At 40.4% G+C, this 19,459-nt stretch overlaps 2 protein-coding genes across 2 annotated transcripts; both read left to right on the top strand.

Moving 5' to 3' along the window:
* Positions 1-7,518: 7,518 nt before the first annotated feature.
* Positions 7,519-8,460, top strand: LOC138833146 (olfactory receptor 4F21-like). Its single transcript, XM_070031484.1, has one exon. The coding sequence runs from the start codon at positions 7,519-7,521 to the stop codon at positions 8,458-8,460; it is 942 nt and encodes a 313-aa protein (XP_069887585.1).
* Positions 8,461-14,477: 6,017 nt separating this feature from the next.
* LOC138833183 (olfactory receptor 4F4-like) lies at positions 14,478-16,065 on the top strand. Its single transcript, XM_070031547.1, has 2 exons — positions 14,478-15,521; positions 16,039-16,065. Exons 1-2 carry the CDS (start codon positions 14,478-14,480, stop codon positions 16,063-16,065), a joined length of 1,071 nt encoding a protein of 356 aa, XP_069887648.1.
* The last annotated feature ends 3,394 nt before the right edge of the window (positions 16,066-19,459 follow it).

Below are 19,459 nucleotides of genomic sequence, written 5' to 3'. Positions count from 1 at the left end.
TTAATGTGTATTAATTGTTCAAAGATGTTTCTCTGGAATATTTCACACATGTTCATATTATATTTCAGTTCACATTGTTCTCAGATTCTGTATTCTCCTTCTTGGGTGACCTACTGTTTTCAAGCTTATCCACAGGGAGCTGGCTCATAACGTGTGCCATAAAAATCCTCATTATTTTGGCCCAAAGATACCAATATCTTGGAAGTTAATGCCTCTAGGAAACATCAGCCTTAATGAAACAGCTTCCTTTTTCTTTAAGCAGAAACTGTGTCATTTCCTCAGGAAATGGACACTCATGATAGAAGGAAAACCTGAGAATCAGTCCAGGGTCAGGCACACTGCCCCTGAAATAGATTCACTGAACTATAAGAAACCCCTTATGAACACAGTTAACCCACAAAAACACACATACTTTACAGGGAAAAAAATCCATATAAAATAATCTTAGGAAACACCGAGTGAACTTACATTTACTTTATCTTTAGAACACCAATATTTCTCAAGTGATTGTCATTTCTCAAAAACATGCAAGGATTGAACAGTTAGGAATATGGATATCGTTATTTAGCCAGACTGGTGCCAAACTCATAATGTCACTGATTCTGGTAACTTTCCATAATTCAACAAACATCTAGTCATAAATTTAAGAAGATATTATAGAGCCACATAATTAAGTCTCAGACACAGAACAGGCCAATTTTTCTACTACTCATTATGTCTCATGAGATTTGACCTTTGGGAAAACCAAAGTTCATGGAAGCCTTATTATCTACAAAAAATCAGTCATGGAGACTATGTTGGTCATTATTCCCAGTTCTGCCAATTAGTTTCATTCCTAAGGATAAGATTTATTGACAGCTGTCTTACTGAGATGTAACAATGAATTTAAAAGGAGTAGGCTCTACTTTTCATCTCTTGAAGCTCTGAGGGTGAAATCCATGCCTGTGTAGATGGGCAGGAAACCCAATCTAACTGTCCAGCATCACACTGCATTATCATCCTTCCTATGTTACTTGCTCCTTTTCCTGATGTTCACCTCGATAAGCAGCACATTTGTTGTTCAGAGGAGTTATGCCCTTGGATTCCTCCCCTAAGTATACCCTCCTTTCATCAGCTTACTTGTGTGTGAGTGCTGTGAGCCCTAGGTATGAGATGATCGTAGTTGTATTTTAGATTTAGCTTCCACGTATGAGAGAAAGCATGTGCCACTATTTTTCAAAAATTGATTTGAATCAACCAACATTCTCAATTCTTCTACTATTCTATGGGAAACCATTTCCACCTCTTCTTAACAAGAGAAAATAAAATTCAATTCCAAACAAATACAGCCCTAAGAAAACATGCTGAGCAAATATAGAGCCTTGCTCCTTTCAGGCTTCCGTGGGACATGGGCATTCGATTCTGTCGTCTGTGCTCTAATGACCAGGCCTGGCTTCGCTCCTGAGCCTCTGGGCATTCAATTCTGTCATCTGTGCACTAATGACCAGGCCTGGCTTCGCTCCTGAGCCTCTGGGCATTCGATTCTGTCGTCTGTGCTCTAATGACCAAGCCTGGCTTGCTCCTGAGCCTCTGGGCATTCGATTCTGTCGTCTGTGCTCTAATGACCAAGCCTGGCTTCGCTCCTGAGCCTCTGGGCATTCAATTCTGTCATCTGTGCTCTAATGACCAGGCCTGGCTTCGCTCCTGAGCCTCTGGGCATTCGATTCTGTCATCTGTGCACTAACGACCAGGCCTGGCTTCGCTCCTGAGCCTCTGGGCATTCGATTCTGTCATCTGTGCACTAACGACCAGGCCTGGCTTCGCTCCTGAGCCTCTGGACATTCGATTCTGTTGTCTGTGCTCTAACAACCAGACCTGGCTCCACTCTTGAGGCCTCTGGGGTTGTCCCAACAACCTCAGGTCCTGATGAATGCTTCTCCCCTCCCTCCTCTCCTCTCCACTCCCCTCTCTTACCCTCCTCTTCCTCCTTCTCCACTTCCTTCTCCTCCTCCTTTTTCTTTCTCTCATTCATCCACTGTTGCATATTCAAAATAGCTTCACACATTTTTCTACTTCTTTATTTGTATCTGTCGTACAGTATCACTGAACAAGCTAACCCCACAGCACACAGGCTTTACTTATAGTTAACTCAAAAGGCAGGGTCAAGTAGACCTCCTGAGTCACAAAAAAGCATCCAGAGCCAAATATCTCCTGTTAACTGAGAACAGACAAATGGCGTATGTATTCCCTTATCAGCTCTAGGTTGGTCTGCGTGTTTACAGGCTGAGTTCTAGATTTATCTATCAGCTTTGCCATGGTGTGGCGAGGGTGGGCATGTTCTGGCTGAATGCACTCGGACACTCACCTTAGCCACCGCACGCGCTCCGTGCCCCCAGGTTACCCCGCCACATGGGCACGGTTTGACACTAACAAACCATTGTCTCAAAACCTTCCCTTTCCCCCTGGCTCTCGACAAGCAACTCTTCTGACACTTTTCTCTCGGGAAAAGCAGGGACTCCAAGATCTGGTTCCCCAGATGCAGTAACAAGCGGGCTGTGGGCTGTCTCCACAGAATCGTGGGTCACTCTCCTGTGCAGCTAATTAGCTTTCTTCCCTATAAAAAACACAACCTGTCTATACCTTTGTCTTCAGGAGGCTCCTTACATATCTGAAGACTAAGCCCTCTGAATTCCTCCTCCTAAAAATGCACCTCTTATGACTCAACAGACAGGTAGAAGAAAAGCTTTGCAATTACAGAGCGGTCTCATTCCTTCTCTCTTCCCTCTGCTCCTTCAGACGTGTGTCCTTTTGTATAATATTCATGTTAGAAATCTCCTTTACAAATATCCTTACCCTTTTGTTCTGCACATCTTTCTTTTTTGAAATTTCACCGGGATGTATTGTCTTATAACACACATCCCATGCACAAACCCACCTGATCTTTTCCAATTTCTTTACCTACTCTGAATAAGGTCTCTACTTTCTGTACTCTGCATTATAAACTTCAGCTCCAACTGTGCAAGGCAGACATCTGATCTAAGCTACTTCCCACCTACCTGAATACCAGATTCTTGTTTAAAACCAAAGGGACACCTCAAGCTTAGACTCCGATATTCTGGTGTGGCTCTGGCATGGTTGTCTTTGAAGGCTCTAGCCTTCTTAGCTGAGTGACGAAGGTCAAATTCACAAGTATTCTGGCCCATGGCCAGAGACAGTACAGACAAGGTGGTGGGTTTTAGATCTAAAATGTTCAGCGACTGAAGAAATAGCAAGGAAAATCAGAATGAGTGATACCAACAGAAAAAGGAGAAATATTCACTTAAAAAGAGAAGGCTAAGGGAATGATGGGGGTGACATCGATCAAGGTATGTTTTACTCATAAACTGATACGTTGAAGCCCTTTTATACAACTAATTAAAGATAATAAATACAGGGGGGAGGGGGGAGGCTGGGAAGGGAGGTGAAGTGTAAACAAAGGAGGAGGCTGCAATGCTTGGTAAGAAATGTATGCATTATCCTGCCCATGTAATTGTAGCCCCTCTGTACAGTATGTTCTCAAATAAAATAAAATAATATTAAAAAAAAGATAATAAATACATCACCAGAGGAGGCTAATTTTATATTAAACAAAATAAGAACTCACTGAATAAGAGTATCCTTCTAGTAGGTAAAGGAGATCCCATCATAAATAAACAACTCTAGCTTTGTTCATAATGCCCTACTGAGTGTGAAGCTCACGGAGGAAGACCGTGAGCTGGAATGCAGAACACTGGGCATGTGGCTTTGGTTTTGTGATTTCTGTGAACACTGGCTACTCAAACACCCCAAGTTGTTAGACTATAGAACAAGTGATTGAATGAGTGATTCAAACTCCATTCCCACTTGTATACAAAGCCATGACTCTGGCAATATATTTTGTTTAATGTGTTTGCATTTCTCACTTGAAAATGTATCTCTTAATGAATGTCAAGGTTTACATCACACTAAGAACGATGATGAACCCTGAATGGGGCTTGCTCCTGAGTGATTTCTAGGAGCTTCCGCAGCCATCAGTGTTTCCTAAGGAGGTGCATAGTCAAGTACAAAGTCACTTTTCCAAACTGGCTCTCACAGACAACTAGACTTAGTTAAATATTCACTTTTTTTATAACCAGAAAGTAAAAGTTTAGAAGGAAAAATTATTCAATGCAATTTCCCTACAATTTGTAAGGGCTGTGATTTCAGGTTTCACATTGACAGCGTGGACTAATTTTTAGAAACATATTATCTAACATTTCTTTAGCTTTTGTTATGTTCCTGACACTGACTTAGCTAGGTAATATGACTAGACAAAGCCAGGAATGCCTCCTGACCCCTCAACTTCCCGTAGCATGTATGAATAGTAGAACCAAGGTAAGTAAAGCACTTCCTGGAGCATAAAAGTCCATTTGAGCTCTTACTTCCTAGTGCCCTAGAAGATGACTCCCCTGTCGATTCACTGAAACAGCCCAGAATATTTCCAACTCCTACTCCACTCCAGTATGCTTGACTGTCACATCCACGCACTCATATGCTGAAACTCAACTTTTCCTCGTGTCCATGAGTACTTTCCCTAAGCTGGTCATTACTTCTGAACTTTCCACTGAAAACACACATAAGCAGTGTACAAAGGTGCTAGGAGTTCCCCTCTCCGGCGTTCATAACGCACTGATATGTGCTGGCGTGAACCGTGACAGACAATCTGGTATCCGTGTCTTATCCTCCAGTCTCTCCTGTAGAGTCCTTTCTCGTTCCTTCTCCCTCACCGATCTTGTTCTCTAGCCTTCTTCAACCCATTACCATTCTTCTCCATAGATCCTCTTATATATCTTTTATTGTATCTTGCCATTGGCATTTATTACAGTCATAGTTCCATATTTTGCTTTGTGATTGTCACATTTTAGAATAACTAAAGATCAAACTGAATTCTTTAGTTTTGCGATTAGTGGGTTTATGCAGTTTATCAGCTAACACTCCAAGACAAACCCTAGTTCAACAGTATGAGCAGCAGGAGCACAGCAGCGAGCATTGCCAGGAAGCCGTCCAGGGTCATCTCATTTTATAATGCTTTGTTCAGTCATGTCCCCAGACCCTTAGGGTTAGGGTTGGTGCTCTGGATGATCTAAACATGGGTGAGCAGCTCAGGAATGGTAGCAGGGATTAATTAAAACGGTAAAGAAAGGTATAAATGGTAAAGTAAAATAACCAATGCTGAAACAAGGATACAGGTTGACCCATTGTAAGAATGAGATGTACAGGACACTATGATGAAAATGAACTTTACAACTTTGGGGGGGAGGGAGTAGTTGGGGAAGTGGGGAGGGAAGGAATAGTAGGGGGAATGAGTACATTTCTTATCAAGCATTGTTGCCTCCTCCTTTGTTTCCCCTTCCCATCTCCCCCTCCTCTCTGGCCAAAGTTGTAAAGTTCGTTTTCGACATAACATCTTGTACATCTCATTGTTGCAATGGGTCAGACTGTATCCCTATTTAAACAATTTGCTTTTTCCCTTCCCCTCCACAAATCATACCAAAATCAAATACAGTGAGAACAGGGGTTATACCGTGGGGGGAGGGACATATGGTTTAAAGTCAGTTTTTCTTTCTTCCAGGAGTATATAAATGTCTTTTTCACTGAATCTTTGCCATTTATTATTATTGTTGTTCTTAGTAGCATTAATACTTAATAGAAAAGTAATGGAATTACATTTGACTATTTCTTCTATTTCTAAGGTAAGCTTACATGTATAAATACATGTACGTGGATACATACATCATACATACACATCTTACCTTTCTCAGTTTTCTTTATATCATTTGCTCATTTATCTGTTAGGTGTTTGAGATCTGGAAATCTTTAATCTATTTTTGTATTGTGAAAATGTCAAGCTTTTTTCTCTCTGTGGCATTCTAATTTAAGTACAAGATGACATGTGTTAGTTTAGGGAACATATATTTTAGGTAACAGTTTTGGAAGTGCTAGAAATCACACCCAAGTCCTCACATACACTAGGCTAGTGTTCCACAACTGAGCCAAATCCCCTGCCTTGCACCTAATGAGCTTTTAGAGATGTCTAAACTATTATTTTGTGTTTATGCTCTAATACAAAATTTTATTTACTTTTATTATTCTTGATTGCATTTTAAAGGTTCTATACTTTTCAAGTTTTGCAAACCACATAGACTGGGTGTGGTAGAACATGCATATAATTCCAGCTGCTCAGAAAGTTGGAATTGGGAGGCTCAGAGTTTGAAGCAGCTCAGACAAAAAGTTACCAAGACCCCATCTTAACCATAAAGCCAGACCTTGTGGTTCACATCTGTGATTCCAGCTGGAGGAACATCATCTAAGGTCAGCCCCAAGGAAGAATTTGACATGCTCTGAAAAAAAATGTCTAAAGCAAATACAGGTCTGTGGCATGGATCCCATGTCTTGCTTGATAAGTGCAAGGCCCTGTATTCAAATCATCATCACCATAAGGAGGAGGAGAAGGAGGAGGAGGAGGAGAAGGAGGAGGAGGAGAAGGAGGAGGAGGAGGAGGAGGAGGAGGAGGAGGAGGAGGAGGAGGAGGAGGAGGAGGAGGAGGAGGAGGAAGTGCAGGAGGAGATGGGGAAGGAGGACGAGGAGGAGGAAGAGAAAGAGAAGTAGAAGGTGAAGGAGGAAGAAAATTAGAAGGAAGAGAAGGAGAAAGAGAAGAAGAAAGTGTAGGAGGAAGAGGAGGAGGAGAAAGAGGAGGGGGAGGAGAAGAATGAAGAGAAGGAGAAGGAGTTGAAAGAGGAAGAGGAGGACGAGGGAGGGGGAGGGGGAGGTGAAGTTGTTTATGTGTTTATGAACAATCTTCCAGTTCTCTAGGGCACCATATTCATTCATAAGTGTTTCAACTTTTTTCTTTTCTTTCTCCTGAATAACTTTGTTTTGCTGCTTTTTAAAAAATCAGTTGTAGGACCTGAACTCTGGGCCTGGGCGCTGTCCCTCAGCTCTTCAGCTCAAGACTAGCGCTCTACCACTTGAGCCACAGCACCACTTCCAGCTTTTTCTGCTTATGTGGTGCTGAGGAATTGAACCCAGGGCCTCATGCGTGCAAGGCAAGCGCTCCACCACTGAGCCAACTTTCCAGGCCCTAACTTTGATTTTTATGTGTTCTTTTCTAACTTTTTACATTGCCTTATACCTTTGGGCAGCTGAGCAAATTAAAGCCTTTAATACAATAGATCACTTCTGAATGCAGCCCTGTTCATTCTGCCTGAAGTTTTCCTACCCTGGCATCCTACTACATTATAAATAATCCCTAGCAACTAAATAAAAGATTTGTTGGGAAGCAAGTTTATTTTTACTTATTGCTTATGTATTTTATATTCTTGGACAAAGAGCCCAGGCCTCATGCACGCTAGGCAAATCCACTGAGCTACACCTCAGTTCAGCACTTGATTTTGAATCACTTAGCACATTATTTTCGGTGACTCCATGTGGTGTCTTCCTGTCTTTCAGGTCTTTTCAGTATCTTCCACTCTGACTGACTTAATGGAGCCCGTAAACAACTCTGTGGTATCTGAGTTTGTGCTGCTGGGACTGGCACAGTCGCTGGGCATGCAGCTTTCCCTGTTCCTCTTCTTCTCTTTGTTTTATGCAGGGGCTCTTCTGGGAAACCTCTTCATTGTATTTGCAGTGATTGCGGACCCTCACTTGCACTCCCCCATGTACATTCTGCTGGCCAACCTTTCCCTGGTCGACCTGGGCCTCGCGTCCACCACAGTCCCCAGGGCGCTCTCCGACCTTCTCTCTGCCCGCACACTCATCTCCTTCCACAGCTGCATGGTACAGATGTTCTTCATCCACGTCATGGGAGGGGTGGAGATGGTGCTGCTCATATCCATGGCCTACGACAGGTACACAGCCATTTGCAGACCTCTCCACTACCTGACTGTTATGAGCTCCAGAACATGTGTGCTGTTGGTGGCAGCGGCCTGGGCCACTGGTATGATTCACGCTGTGTCTCAGTTCATATTTGTCATAAACTTACCTTTCTGTGGCCCCAACAATGTGGGGAGTTTCTACTGTGATTTTCCTAGAGTTATTAAACTTGCTTGCACAGACACTTACCGACTAGAATTTGTGGTGACTGCCAACAGCGGCTTCATATCGATGGGCACCTTCTTCTCCTTAATGGTATCGTACGCCTTCATCCTGGTCACTGTCCGGCAGCACTCCTCCACCGCTTTGTCCAAAGCGTGCGTCACCCTGTCCGCCCACATCACTGTGGTCGTCATGTTCTTCACTCCGTGCATGTTTCTCTATGTGTGGCCTTTCCCTACACAGTCTCTAGACACATTTTTTGCTATTGTGGACTTTGTTGTCACCCCTGTTTTAAACCCGACCATCTACACTTTAAGGAATAAGGACATGAAGTTGGCAATAAGAAGGCTAGGTAGACAGGTTGTAGGTTCTAGGGAGACATCACCATAGACGTTGATGACAAGAACATGGATGATGCCACACATCAGGACCTCTGTGATCCCTAGTAACACAGGACAGCTCACACACATTTATGATCTCTAGTAACACAGGACAGCTCACACACATTTATGATCCCTAGTAACACAGGACAGCTCACACACATTTATGATCTCTAGTAACACAGGACAGCTCACACACATTTATGATCCCTAGTAACACAGGACAGCTCACACACATTTATGATCACTAGTAACACAGGAGAGCTCACACACTTTTATGAATGCATGCAGAACACTGGGAAATCTGCAGACAAGCCAATTTTAAATCAAATTATTTCAAGTGCAGCAATTTTGTTCATCATAAATAAGTGTTACACTTTTCTAATTTCTGTACCTAACTTGTAGTTACTATCAATGAATACTTTTGTTTTTTAATCTCTCCATAAATATACAAACATGTGTGACTCAATTTTATCGCCATCTTTATAATAATAATAGACTTCACTAGGAAGTAATAGGTATTTCCTAAGGAAATAAGTAGATCCAATGGATAAATTGTGGGTTTATATAAACCAATAGATTTTTAAATTAAGGAAGAAATAATTCTTGTCTTAGATATACTTTATGTTGCATGGTAGCATGAAGTTCTAATGACTGAATTCAAAGTATTTTTATTCTGACTCATTAAATCAACACTTAACTCACTTAACTACTGCTATGCAACTCTTAAGTATTCTTTTCACTCTGGTTATCAATGTATTTCTACAATTTAACAATAAGTAGATTACTAATTTACATGATACAAAATTTGTGTATAACCTAATTTTTTATTTATTTTTGTCGGTTGTGGGGCTTGAACTCTGGGCCTGGGCGCTGTCCCTCAGCTCTTCAGCTCAAGGTGAGCACTCTACCACTTGAGCCACAGCTCCACTTGCAGCTTTTTCTGCTTATGTGGTGCTGAGGAATCGAACCCAGGGCCTCATGCATGTGAGGCAAGCACTCTACCACTGAGCCACCTTCCCAGCCCTATAAACTACTTTTTTAATAGCACAGTTCTGTGGTTCTTTCAATCTACCTCAAAGAATTTCCTCATCAGGAAGGCTTCTACAGTTCCAAAATTATATCAGGATACTGGCTTTCTGGAAGAAGAATGTCACTAAGATTTCAAAAGTTTGTTCAGTGTGTTTTAAGGTAGAGTGCTGAGGACAAAAAATGTGATTGCCATCCCTCAGTTAAAACCTAGAAAGCTTGAGCCAGGAGCCTGTGGCTCACACCTCTAATCACAGCTCCTCAGGAGGCTGACATCTGAGGTTCCCACTTCAAAATAGCCAGCCTGGACAGGAAAGTTTGTGAAACTTGTATCTCCAATTAACCACTAAAAAATCCAGAAGTGGAGGTGTGGATCAACTGGTAGAGCACAAGCCTTGAGCAAAAAAGATCAGAAACAGAGTTCAGGCCCTGATTTCAACACCCCCCTCCAAAAAAATCACCTAGAAAGCCTGGTTGTCAAGAAACAAATTTGACACATCTCTTAAATGAATTTTTAGACTGAATCGAGTCATTTTTGTTCACAACAAAACTATCATATTATAAATATATATTTAAAATAAGATGATGGTGGTAATAATAAACATTGTCTCTGCTCATTTTTAACTCATTGTATTATAACTACAAAATCAGAAGATTCAGTGATAAGAGGTGAGAATCTCTAGTAGTCAATTACTATTTCCTTTATTTTCTCCACAGACTGTTCATTAGTGTGCTAAGTTTTCTTTTTTTTGTAAGATCTAAGCCTTAGAAGAAAATCCTTCCCCATAATTTCATTAAACATTCAGCTTAACCTTTTGAGTGATACACTTTTCTTAAGTGTGGCACATCCCTTAAAAAGGTTTGTGTTTTTCCTAATGGCCAAGGGAAAAGCTGTGAGCCTATAAAGCAGGCTGTGCAAGCACTGCTCTGGAAGCCAGGTCCGGACCTTCTCCTGCCGCTCTGGGAGGCCAGGTCCGGACCTTCTGCTTCTGGTAACTTTCCTGAAAAACCTCTTAATTGACCAAGCAGCTTACTAAGAAAGATGACATTCATAAATGATATGTCTTAGAAATTTTAATTCTTTGCATGTAAAAACAAAAGGAAATCTGTAGGCTTTGCGCTCTCTCTCTCTCTCTCTCTCAAGTTGCTGTAGTCTCTTCTAGTTATGAAAGAGGTAAGTGGAATGATGAAAGTGAAATACATAGTATAATCAGAATTTAACTGACAATGAGATGTTTTTATCAGTAGAAGTCTACTTGAAATAATTCACCTATGTCTTTATCTTCAGGAAAAACGGTAAGATTTGGTAGGGTGGCTTCAATACTTAGAAGAATTAATATAAATAATGTTAAGGATAACCCTTGTTATTAGTGTCATAATGGCAACAAATGCCAAGTCCACAAAGGTAGAAAATGCTTAAGAAAAGTGTAACATTCAAAAGGTTAAGCTCAATGTTTAATGAAATTACGGGGAAGGATTTTCTTCTAAATTGTGTCTGGATCTTCATTGTTCCTCTGAATACGAATGTGTGAGAGTCTAGAGAACTCCTTCAGTAAGCATTAACTGAACATTAAAGTCAATTTGTTGTATAGAAGGGTTGCAGTTAGGCAAGTCAGGTAATGAGCATATTTCTTTTTGAACAGTGTCAATCCTCCCTCATTTTCTCCCAGTTTTTCCCTCCTGACCACCCTCTCTACACACAAGTTGTACAGTTCATTTTCAACATAGTGTCCAGTGAATACCACTGCTGCATTTGTTAATGCTCCCCCTCACCCTCCCCCAAACAGATAAACTTACATGCAAGACAAAAGTACAGAAAACAAAAACTGTGACAAGGAAGAAAATGAAAACAAAAGAAATAATCTTGTTTCCATTTCCTGGAGCTTATTTTGATAAACATTTTATATGATGATATGCACATAGCTATTGAGCCTTTGTGATCCTCTCCTAAGAATATCCTCCTTTGGTCTCACTGTGTGAATGTCTAGAGTGCTGTTTAATTTATCATGTCCAAGTGTATGTTTTTGTCTTTACCATCCAGTAGGTTTACTTGTAGACTGTTAGTCACATTCTACCTATCATAAATGAAGGAAACCATGCAACCTATATTTCTTTGGGTCTGGCTTATTTTGCTTAACATAATTTTTCCAAGTCTTTCCATTTCCTTATGAATGGGGCAATGCCATTCTTTCTGATAGAAGCACAGAATTCTATTATCCCCCACCCCTCTCTCTCTATCTATCTATATGCACCACATTTTCTTGATTTGCTCATCCACTGAGGGACATACGAGTTGATTACATGTCTTCACTATGGAAACAATGTTGCAATGAACATGGTTGTGCTGATAGCTTTAGTGTGGCCTGGTTTATGATCCATTGGATAAATGCCCATGATTGACATTGCTGGTTAGAGGGGAGCTCTATGTTTGGTCTTTTGAGGAACTTCCATACTGCTTTCCATACTGGTTGAACCAGTTTACATTCCAACCAATAGAGTAGTAGAGTTTCCTTTGGGCCACATCCCACCAGCATCAGTTAGTATTCATTTTCTTGATAATGGTCATTCTGACTGGGGTGAGGTTGAATCTCTATGCTATTTTGATTTGCATATCTTTTATGGCTAGTGATGTTGAATATCTCTTCATATGTCTATTGGCCATTGTTACTTCTTCTTCTGAAAAGTCTCTAACTCTTTAGCCCATTTATTAGTTGGATTGTTGTTTAAGTGGTTATTTTTAGGGGGTTTAATTTTTTGAGCTCTAAGTCTATTTTAGATGTGAGGCCCTCCAGGACTTCTTGAAGCATGTTGGAAGAATCCACAAATGGGCTTTAAGTGGGCTTGTGGTGGTGAGCGCTTCTGTAGCAGAGGATCTGGTTTAGCACTCTCCTCTGAGCACCAGACACTCAGAAGTAAGACATTTCTTTTAGCTGATGAATAACATTTCTGAATTCTTACTTGCTACTATGATAAAAACTCCTGGCACTAAGATAAAAACCCTAGGGCCAACTCAAGTTTGTCCTTATCTCTCAGTGAAATTAAATTAGTTTTACATCAGTAAATGCTGAGTTCAATTGTAATTTGTGTATATTGAGTCTAAAGAAACAACAAGGTTGTCACATCAGAAATTATTACACAATTGAAATCCTGCCCTCTGTGTTATCAGTGATTACTGTGATTGTATTTATTACTATATCAAGCAGAAGGGAACTAAAATAAGTTACCTTGAATTAACTTAAACATCTGATTATTTAATAATTATTTAGTAGAAGGTCTTCTTCATACTTGAAAAAAATAGAATTAGTAATTTTATAAGATCTTGGGAACAATGTACTTGAGTAGAGCTGGGAAATTTAGAAGAGAGAGAACTGTAATTTCTAAGAGTGGTAGAAAATATAACTAAATGTCCAGTCAAATTATATAGTCCTTCCAAGAAGCTTGATAGATACCATACTTCTAAGCTTTTGCATTTCCTGTGTGACAGCCCTATTCCTTTCCAAGTTCGCTTCTGTTTTCCATGGCTATTAGCTGTGCTTCCCACGGTCACCCCACTGCACAACCTCCTGAAGAAAAATGGTTGAAATGTTTCCTGCAGCTCCTGCCCAACAGTGTTCCCTCATCATTTACTAGAAAGTACCCCACCAATGTGCCCCCACAATGCTTCCTCGTGTGTGGAGCTCTCTTACTCTGTGGTGTGTGTGTCTGCATGTCTGCCCCACATCAGTGCTAGTTATCATCACTTGGGGGGGGGGGTCTAACTCAGTTCGGCGCTCCCAAATACTCAGAATATAAATATTTAAATCATACTTTTCCATCTCCCACATCCTGATGACAAATTTCAATTACTAGCTTAAAAAATCTATTGGACCTTTATAATAACAATAAAAATTTTAAAATTTAGTATGTATTATGTATTAACCACTATGTGCTAGAAAATTTATGTTCATGGCCACATTAATCTTCTAGAACTCTTACGAATTAATACTAAAATCACCCCTCTAGTCTGATACAGATATAAGACCACAGCTTTAAGTGACGTGTCCAAGGACATCCAACTAAGCCTCCTAGCACACAAGCTCATATCCTAGCCACTGTATGTGTTCTTTGATAAACTCTTAGAAATCTCTCCTCCTCCTCCTTCTGCACTCACAACCCCAACTTCCAGATATTGCTTGCTGTTAGGCTTAAAACACTCACACAGCTTTGCTTTCAACCTCCTCTTCCAAGCCACCAGTTAATGTGTTAAACTACTGTTCATAATTTTCCAGTAGTTCTCCATTTCAAAATAAACCCAAATCCCTCAATAAAAATTCCAGAATCCTTTTCCAATTTCATCTCCATTAAACTCCATCACACCATCTCTCGTGCAAATTTTCATTTCCCTTGCTCCAACTTTGAATCCCTCATTCTCTTATCCTCTCTTGCTTTTTCTTTGAAGGGTGGGGGGCTTGGTCCTGGGGCTTGAACTCAGGGCCTGGGCACTGTCCTGGAGCCTCTTTGTGCTCAAGACTAGCACTCTACCACTTGAGCCACAGCACCACTTCCAGCTTTTTCAGAGTAGTTTATTGGAGATAAGAGTCTCATGGACTTTTCTGCCTGGGCTGGCTTCTAACTGCAATCCTCAGATCTCAGCCTTTTGAATAGCTAGGATTATAGGCATGAGCCACCAGCACCCAGCCTCACTTTTTTAAATGCTATATTTATTTTATTTTATTTTTGTTTATATTTATATCTTTCATTTGGCAAGTTTCTTTTTCTCTTGAGAGCTTTAATATCATCAAAGATTTAAGATAGTTGCTACAGATTATGAACTAAAAAAAGGAAATGAAAAGAGGGTAAATATAGGGTGGCAGTGTGGACATATAGAATTATTGTTAAGACTATGCCTAGCATGTGTGGGGGCGCTGGGAAGACCTGGGTAACTGAACTGCAACATACAACCCGAGAGGAAGGGCAGGGGTGAAACTATGAACTTGACCCTTGAATTGTGACCGCTTTATGCAATGGACCACAGAAAGTAGCATATGTAACAGAGGACGAAAAGTAAGACAGATTAAATGTAATCATCATGATGTCTTCCTCATTGTCTTCTCCAAGGTAACTGAATACACAATCTCCTGGAATGCATCAGTACGTGAAACAAATCACTCTGTGGTGACTGAGTTTATTTTTCTTGGACTCTCCAAGTCTTGGGAGCTTCAGATTTTCTTATTTATGTTCTTTTTAGTTTTCTACATAGGAATTGTTTTGGGAAACCTTCTTATTATCATAACTGTGGCTTCTGACTCCTACCTTCACTCCCCCATGTACTTTCTGCTGGCCAACCTCTCGCTCATCGACCTGTCTCTGTCCTCAGTCACAGCTCCCAAGATGATCTGTGACTTCTTCAGCAAGCACAAAGTCATCTCTGTCAAGGGATGCTTTGCACAGATATTTCTCCTTCACTTTTTTGGCGGGAGTGAACTGGTGATCCTCATTGCCATGGCTTTTGACAGGTATGTGGCGATTTGCAAGCCCCTGCGCTACACGGCAATCATGTGTGGCAATGTGTGTGTGGGGATTGTGGCTGCTGCCTGGGGGACTGGCTTCCTCCATTCTGTGAGCCAGCTGGCGTTTGCAGTGAACTTGCCCTTCTGTGGTCCCAACGAGATTGACAGCTTCTACTGCGACCTTCCAAAGGTAGTCAGACTTGCCTGCACCGACACCTACCGGCTAGACATCATGGTCATCGCCAACAGCGGGGTGCTCACGGTGTGCTCTTTTGTTCTCTTGATCATTTCCTACACTATCATCATACTAACCGTCAAGCGCTGCCCTTCAGATCAGTCCTCCAAGGCCCTGACCACACTGACGGCTCACATCACAGTGGTCCTTCTGTTTTTTGGGCCATGCATCCTCATTTACGCCTGGCCATTTGCGGTGGAGTCCTTGGACAAATTCCTCGCCGTGTTCTACTCTGTGGTCACTCCACTCTTGAACCCCATTGTGTATACGCTGAGGAACAAAGACATGAAGACTGCCCTGCGGCGACTGAGAAAACAGAACATGAACTCCACCGGAGGTCGAAGAGCCTAAGCGACTGTGAGGTCACTAGAGATTAAGCTGGTAAATTAGTAAAGTTATGAAAATGGTCATCCTCGTTCTCACCTTCCTTAGTAGTTGGCAACAAAGTTTCACATACACTTCCTTCCATATCAAGTGTACTCTATTTTTGCAGTTGCAAAGGTAATATCATGTAACTAATTTTCAGAGCAATAAAGTCATGAGTGTGTGAGACTTTCTAAATGTTAGAAACTGGCCTGGCTAGTTACTAAAATTTTAAAAAAAAATGTATTTAGCCCATTTCCCCTAAAAACATTAACAAAGGAACTTCTACATGCCTCAAAATATGCTTGGTGGTAGAATTTATAGATCAACTACTAAAGGATTTTCAAAAGAGGCACCTCCCCTAATAATAGGTTATAGTTCACTTCTTACCTCTATAATCAGTAAGTGCATTGTCAGGGGAGATAGGAAGACTGATTCAAGCAGTGTAAAATTTTCCTTATAGGCACTTGACATTGTGGTATATGAAAAGTTCTCATAATCAATAATATAGAGGGTTCCAGCCTTTCAATACATTAACACAATGGGTATCACTTGGGCTCCTATATGTTGTTTTCCATGATTAAACTTTTAAATACAAAATGCTGAACTATTTAGCACTTGGTAATCATCGTATTTACTATTTACTTACCTCTTGTGAGCGTTGCTGTCCATGTTTTTAAGAGGAGGTAATAATACTTACTGGCATAGTTATTATGGGAGTAATAAGGCAATAAATATGTATCAGATAACACAATTTGTGACATATTTCATACTTATTAAGTGTACTAAATATATACTAAATATGTACTAAACATACAAATGTACGAAACACAAATTGTACTATTATTATTACATAAACAATGGAGAAGAATGTTCTCACCCTTTTCCCTACATACTTGAGAGGTGTGACACAGTTCAGTCTGAGCAGCCTGTCATCTGAGGCATGGAAGTGTCTTACTCATGTGGATGCGTGTGTACTTACATGTGTGCTCTGACATCCTCGCTAGGTACTCAGTCAGGACAGATGTAGACATGAATATAAGTTGGAAAAACTTGAGAAGTAATTTTGACTCTACTTTTTCTAGTGAAAATCATTGAATCAGAATAACATTGAGATTAAACTAATAAAGGGGAAAAGGAATTAGAGAAAATTAATTCAGAGAGAAAAAGGGGATATACCAAGAAACACAAAAGAAATACAGAATATAAAATATGAGATATCACTTGGCAAGTTATATTCAATTAAACTAGAAAATGTAAAAGAAATTGATACATTTCTACATGCATTTGACCTGCCAAAACTGAATCAAGAAGACACAAATCACTTAACTAGACCTATAACAAGTAATGAGGATGGGGCTGGGAAGGTGGGCTCAGTGGTAGAGTGTTTGCCTTGCATGCCTGAGGCCCTGGGTTCAATTCCTCAGCACCACATAAGCAAAAAGAAAAAAGCCGGAAGTGGCACTGTGGCTCCAGTGGTAGAGCGCTAGCCTTGAGCTGAAGAGCTGAGGGACAGCGCCCCGGCCCAGAGTTCAGACCCCACAACCAGACCCCCCCAAAAAAACAAACAAACAAGCAATGAGGTTAAAGAAGTAATAAAGAGTGTCACAAAAAATAAAACTTCAGGACTATATGGACTCAGTGCAGAATTCTACCAGACCTTTAGAGAACTAACACCAATAGTTGTCAAACATTTCCATGAAATGGAAAGAGAAGAAATACTATAAAACTCATTCTAAGGACCATTATTACATTAGGTCCAAAACTGGACAAAGACACAAAAAATAGAAATATAGACCAATCTCTTTAATAAGCACAGATGCAAAAGTTTCCAATAAAGTTGCTGCAAACTGAATTCAATAAAATGTTTAAAACAGCATAATTATGATCAAGTTGGTTTTATTCCAGGAATGCAAGCTTAATTAAAATAAAGCAGCAAACAGAATCAAGAACAAGAATTGCATGATCATCTTAACCAATGCAGAGAAAGCCTTTGACAAAATTCCATATGATGAAAGGCGTAAAGAAACTAGGATGAGAAAAGAATGTGACTCAATATAATGAAGGCGATCTATGACAATCCTACAGCTAAAATCATACTAAACAAGAAATGAAATTATTTTCTGTGAAGTCAGGAATGAGACCAGGGTGTCTGCTCTTTCTATTCTTACTTAATGGAAGACTGGAATTCCTAGCCAGAGCAATAATGCAAGAGAATCTAAACAGACAAGAAATAAATTGAATTATTTCTGTTTACTAGTTATATAATCTTATAGGATCATTAAGGTTTCACTCCAAAGTCTTAGATCTCATAAACACGTTCAGCTATGTAGCAGGGCATGAAATCAGCACACAAATTTTAGTAGCTTTTCTGTATAACACAGTGAATAGGCTGAGATGGAAATCAGGAGAAAGATCCCATTCATAACAGTGTCAAAAAATAATAATGCGATAACTTGGTCAACTTTCTATTTTTTCTGTCTAAACTTGAACTCAGGGCCTGGGTGCTATCCCTGCTCTCTTTAGCTCAAGGCGAGCATTCTACTGCTTGAGCCATAGCACCACTCCCATTTTCTGGTAGTTAACTGGAGATAAGAGTCTCATGAACTTTCCTGCCTGGGCTGGCTTTGAACTGTGATCCTCAGATCTCAGCCTCTTGAGTAGCTAGGATGACAGGCATGAGACACCAGCATCTGGCTTAGCCAACTTTCTTATAACAACTAAACTTTTCTCTACAATGAAAACTATAAAACTCTGAGGATGGAAATCAAAGATACAAATAATGGGAAGACCACGATGCTCATGGATGGTCAGAATATCATGAAAGTAGCTGAAAGAAATGTACAGATTCAATGCAATACTCCTCAAAATGGGATTATTTGCAAAAGTGAAAAAAATCAATCTTAAATTTCATAGGGAAGCACAAGACCCCAAGTAGCCAAAACAATTTTTATAGCAAAACCAATGCTACAGGTATTCCAATACCAGATTTCAAGTTATGCTATGTGGTAACGTTAATAAAAAACACCACAGAAATAACACATAAACAAAAAAGTAACAGAAATAAATAAAATAAAAAGACACAGAAATAAATTCACACAGCTGAAACCTTTGATTTTTACCAATCATTCCAAAATATACAAATGGTGCTGGGAAAAGTGAATATCCAAATGCACAGGATTGAAGCCAGGTCCCCACCTCTTACTCTGCACAAATGTCAGCAGAGAGTGGGTCTTAGTGTAAGACCAAAAACTGTGAAACTACAACAGGAAGCAACACCAGAAGAATGCTGAGAATACTGGAACATATTGGCATAGGCAGTAACTTCTTGAGTATAACCCAATAGCTCAGCAAATAAGAGCAAGGATTAACAGATGAGATCAAACTGCAGAGCCTGGGCACAATGAGGAGACAGTCACGGGACTGAAGAGATTGCCTACAGAGTAGAGAAAAACCTTTGTCAGGTATACATCTGGTGAGTGTCTAATAAGCAGAACATACTGTGAACTCAATATATTAACTCCCCCCCAAATAAACAACTCAATTAATAAAAGGGCAAATGAGCTAAACTTTTTTCTTTTGTTGGTTGTGGGTCTTGAACTCAGGGCCTGGGTGCCATGCTTGAGCTTCTTTGTGCTCAAGACTAGTGCTCTACCCTTGGGCCACAGCTCTACTTCCAGCTTTTTGGTGGTCAACTGGAGATATGTCTCATGGACTTTCCTGCTTGGGCTTTGAACTGCAATCCTCAGATCTCAGCCTCCTGAGTGGTTAAGATGACAGGAGTGAGCCACTGGCACCCAGCTGACCTGAACATTTTTAGAGAAGTACAAATGAGTTCCATTATACAAAACTCTGCAACATGCAAAATTAGTAACGGATCAGTGGTTCCAAAG

This window comes from Dipodomys merriami, unplaced genomic scaffold (genome assembly GCF_024711535.1).
Source record: "Dipodomys merriami isolate MVZ:Mamm:240054 unplaced genomic scaffold, mDipMer1.0.p SCAF_201, whole genome shotgun sequence".
Taxonomy (NCBI): Eukaryota; Metazoa; Chordata; class Mammalia; order Rodentia; family Heteromyidae; genus Dipodomys; species Dipodomys merriami.
Note: the sequence above shows the minus strand (reverse complement) of the source record. Positions and strands in the feature narration are given on the sequence as shown.

Coding starts and splice junctions, on each gene's coding strand:
- LOC138833146 (XM_070031484.1), top strand. CDS start 7,519: ATGGAGCCCGTAAACAACTCTGTGGTATCTGAGTTTGTGCTGCTGGGA.
- LOC138833183 (XM_070031547.1), top strand. CDS start 14,478: ATGCAATGGACCACAGAAAGTAGCATATGTAACAGAGGACGAAAAGTA. Junction 15,522..16,038: donor TGCGGCGACTGAGAAAACAG/AACATGAACTCC, acceptor TAGGCACTTGAC/ATTGTGGTATATGAAAAGTT.